The 4,108-nt window shown below is 40.9% G+C and overlaps 1 protein-coding gene across 2 annotated transcripts in view; it reads left to right on the top strand.

Annotated features, from left to right (window-relative positions):
• Nucleotides 1-2,806: 2,806 nt before the first annotated feature.
• The window catches only part of LOC125486752 (ATP-binding cassette subfamily G member 4-like), a 49,928-nt gene continuing 48,626 nt past the window's right edge, over nucleotides 2,807-4,108 (top strand). Inside the window, exons 1-2 of one of the 2 annotated variants that reach the window (XR_007265381.1) lie at nucleotides 2,807-3,133; nucleotides 3,500-4,019. Coding sequence is in view for 1 of the 2 variants with exons in the window: in XM_048615687.1 (XP_048471644.1) it covers nucleotides 3,089-3,133 (45 nt within the window). In the remaining variant the exon portion in view is untranslated. Of the gene's footprint in view, nucleotides 3,134-3,499; nucleotides 4,020-4,108 lie in introns of those variants that run through there. The other variant, XM_048615687.1, reaches the window with a different exon arrangement.

Here is a 4,108-nt window from a genome sequence, read left to right as displayed (position 1 = left end):
GCAGCTTGTTAATTGAGTTTCTTTTTATTTTTTTTATTTCTGCCCAGAAATGGTATCACACATCACTGAGAGGTTTCTCACCATCAAGGTCACCATGACTTGTTTTTGCTTTTTTTTAAAACTGGTAACCACCACCAGGAAAAATACATGTATATCCAATTGAGTATTTACAAGCAAAGCCCATCATAGGCAAAGCAAACCATCAAAGGTGAGGGAGGTTGGGAGAGAGTGAAAGGACTAAATCAGAATGGAGTTGGGGGGCAAATACAGCACTGTATCCCCCTGTGGTGCCCATCTCTCTATAAAGGCATCGAGAGCATTGGTGCACTCCACATGCTCCCTCTCCAAGGTCACCTGGGCAGTAGCTCAGCAGCTACAGCTACTTTCAATACAAAGTTCAATAAGCATTACCTGCTCTTAATCACCTTTAGAGCTGTTCTAGTTACTTCTTAGGAGGGCAGTGGTAGTGACCTCAGTGAAAAGTTATCTTTGAATTACATCTGTTTTTGTGATTTCAAAACATTTTTGTTGCGTTTTGGAACTGGGTGAAAGGCTTGGGTAGAAACTGCAAGATATCATCAATGGTGGCAAGAATAAATCACTAAATTGTGGTTTGTCAAGGCAAACTTTTGGTTTCAACAGTCTTTATAAATATAGGAGGAAGAGGAATTGCTGGGAAGACAGGACTCTATAGATTGAGATCCTAGGAAAGATTGTTCCAACGGAAGACTTTAAAGTGATTCTTATATAGTCATGATGTGCAGAAGAGACAGAACACATCCTCAGAAATCTAGACTAAAGGAAGCATGATCATTTTTGTTAATCAATGAAATTAAGAGACACGGATCAAAGGATAATGAGCTCGATCACAGATCAATCAGGATCTCCTTGAATCACGGAACTGGTTCAAAGGGCTTTCTAAATTAAAATTGTATGCTGCCTTTATTCCTGCAAGTGTTGTTGTCAAGATCAACTTTATTTTTAGCCCATCCCTGTGGTGCCTTGGGCAAATGGCTAACTGAGCAATTTCAGAGTCAGCTACATTGCTGTGGATCTGGACTCATGTGTAGGCCAGACCAGGAAAGGACTGCAGATTTCCATCAAGGACATGGGTGAAACAGATTAGTTTTCACAACATTCAATTATACTTCATGTTTACTGTCAGTTATGAAAATAAGACCTATTAAAATTGGTTAAGAAAGCAGCCATAGCTCATTGATCTCAATCAAAATGAAAAAGGTAAATCCCTCAAACTTCTTTTTAATCATCTTGCCTGTCAAAAATCCTGAAATGAAACAAAGAACTCTAGCAGCTGGAAATTTGAAACAAAAACAGAAATTGCTGGAGAAACTTAAAATGTGTAGCAGCATCCGTGGAGAGAAAGCAGAGTTAATGTTTTGGGTCCAACTCATCCATGTCGACCAGATATCCTAAATTACTCTGGTACCATTTGCCAGCATTTGGCCCATATCCCTCTCAACCTTTCCTAAACATATACCCATCCAGATGCCTTGTAAATGTTGTAATTGTAATTAGCATTCCCCACCACTTCCTCTGGCAGCTCAATCCATACACACACCACCCTCTGTGTGAAAAAGTTGCTGCTCAGGTCCCTTTTAAATCTTTCTCCTCTCACCTTAAACCTATTACGTATAGTTTTGGCCTCCCTACCCTGGGCAAAACACTATTGTCTATTCACCCTGTCCATGCTCCTCATGATTTTATAAACTTCTTTAAGGTCACCCCTCATCCTCAGACGCTCCAGGGAAAATAGCTCACCAGACTCGCATCATTAACTCTGCTTTCTGTCCACTAATGTTGCCAGACCTGGTGAGTTTCTCCACCAATTCCTATTTCTGAGCCAAAAATCTGGTTTTGTTCCCCTTACAGGATGTTTTAAATGATTGTATCATAGGGCTGCACATTGTGAGGGTGAAGCAAACAAGGAACATGTTTGAAACATGCAAAGACATTTTCCTAATTGGGAGAATTTTAGATTGCAGGAGCTTTGAGACTATGTCAAAACATTGAAACATTATTCTCAGCACTCCAAGCATTAGCAAAACAGGAATTTATTGTTCGCTCCCAAATACACTTTGTTGGCTGGTTAGGTCACTTCAGAGGACAATCAAGAATTAACTAGATTGGTATGAAACAAATTCTAAATACCCCGGAGAAATTCAGCAGTTCTGGCAGCGTCTTTAAAAAGAGAAACTGTTAACATCTCACTTCCAATATGACTCATAGGAGTAGTCATATGGATCTTCACACAAGACTCATTGGAAGTGAAAGATAATCTCTGTGCTTCTCTCTCCACAGACACTGATGGCCCTCCTGAGTTTCTCCAGCACGTCCTGTTTTTTTAAAAAAATTCAGATCTCCAGCATTTGGAACATTTTGCTGTCACTGTACACTTTGAAATCTGAGTCATCAGATAAGAAAGACAGGCAAACTTCTCAAAACATATGAATTAAACTCGTTATTTTATGACACACAAACTGTTTTATAATCACCTTTACAAATACCCAATTAAAAACAAATATATAAACCAAATTAATTGTTTGAATTCACTTTCTCTAGACTAATAAAGTATCCTTTTTGCTAACCCAGTAACGTAACCACTTTATAGTGCCAATGTCACATGTGCTTTATATTCTAAAGAACAGCTTTAACACGAGATAAGAGATGCCGTGTATGGGGGGGTGGGGGTGTCGTAAATTGACAGTGATGCAATCTACAGTCAAATAGCCACTCCAGTGAAGTAAGGGGCGGGGGGTTGTGGCTCAGCAGGAGTCAACGCCTTCCAGTGAGCGAGGAAGAAAACTAGAGCGAAGAGAAACCAGTAGAGAGCTGAGTTCCACCTGAGAAGAGAAGCATTGCTGTGAAACAGTGGGTTGCAAATCTTTCCCTCTGAAACGCAATTTAGATACAATTGAGACACGGGTCTCAAAATTCTGAGGCATTAATCAAAATAATTTGGCGAGTGGCTAACAGGGGATTTTTCTTTGAAAAAAAAACCCTTTCCACCATCTCAGAACTAAAGGGACAGATACAGAAATATAACCTTGGGTCTGCCTGGAGAACCTGCATGGCATCCTCCTGTTTTATCTCCGCCTTATCACCCAATCGCAAGGTATAGTATGTGATATTTTATGTGCATGAGATGCAGATGCTTGTGGGATAGTCATGATTGTTAGGGCTGCAAATGTTCTCTCTCAAAGCATATATTAAAATTGTGGGCGAGACCTATTGTTTAATTTATTATTAATAATGGGAATTAAGTGTCTGCCGTACGCCTATAAATATCGAGATAATCCACTGCAAAGTAGATTTACTGGCTGTGTTCCAGTTGCAATATTCTGAAAATATTTAACCTGCGCAATATGCATTTCAATTGTACGAACAATCCATATTTCACACATATTTCCAACCTCTTGTTGATTGCTGATTACAAAGAATTAATACTGTTTATTTTTTAATTCTTGGATTCACTGTTCAGAAGTAGACATGCTCCCCTCTTTCACACACAAAGGATCAATGTCTTGAGCCCCTTTCCGCTGGGGATTACAGGTTAGTTGCCGAAAACCCGGTGGCTTGTGACCGAGAGTAACCCCGGAGTTTTTTGACCGAGAGTAACCCCGGAGTCTGCAATGAATTCCGAAACTGCAGGGAGAAGAGCAGAGCTCCTATCAGCATCGTTTGCACTGACTGCCTGACAACATCATTAAAGCAACTTCTGCCCAGAGACAGCGCAGTTTCAACGATTCTTTTATTGCCATTGCAAGCTGTCTTCAGCCACAGCGTCAGCAACTCTCGAGTTATATCTGTTTGCGTTTTTGTTCCATTGTAAAATCTATTTGTCTCTCTTCCACACACCCTCCTCCCCGTGCAGTTTGCCTAGAAACAAATCCAAACTTGGCTCACCCAAACCTGCCCCCCTACCCTATCCCTGTAACCCTGCATTTCCCACTGATAATCCACCCTAACCTGCACATCCCTGGGCACTGTGGACAATTTAGCACGGCCAATCCACCCTAACCTGCACATCCCTGGGCACTATGGGCAATTTAACATGGCCAATCCACCCTAACCTGCACATCCCTGGGCA

This window comes from Rhincodon typus, chromosome 32, assembly GCF_021869965.1.
Source record: "Rhincodon typus isolate 14 chromosome 32, sRhiTyp1.1, whole genome shotgun sequence".
Classification (NCBI taxonomy): Eukaryota; Metazoa; Chordata; class Chondrichthyes; order Orectolobiformes; family Rhincodontidae; genus Rhincodon; species Rhincodon typus.
The sequence above is the reverse complement of the archived record's forward strand: the minus strand, read 5'-3'. Positions and strand labels throughout refer to the sequence as shown.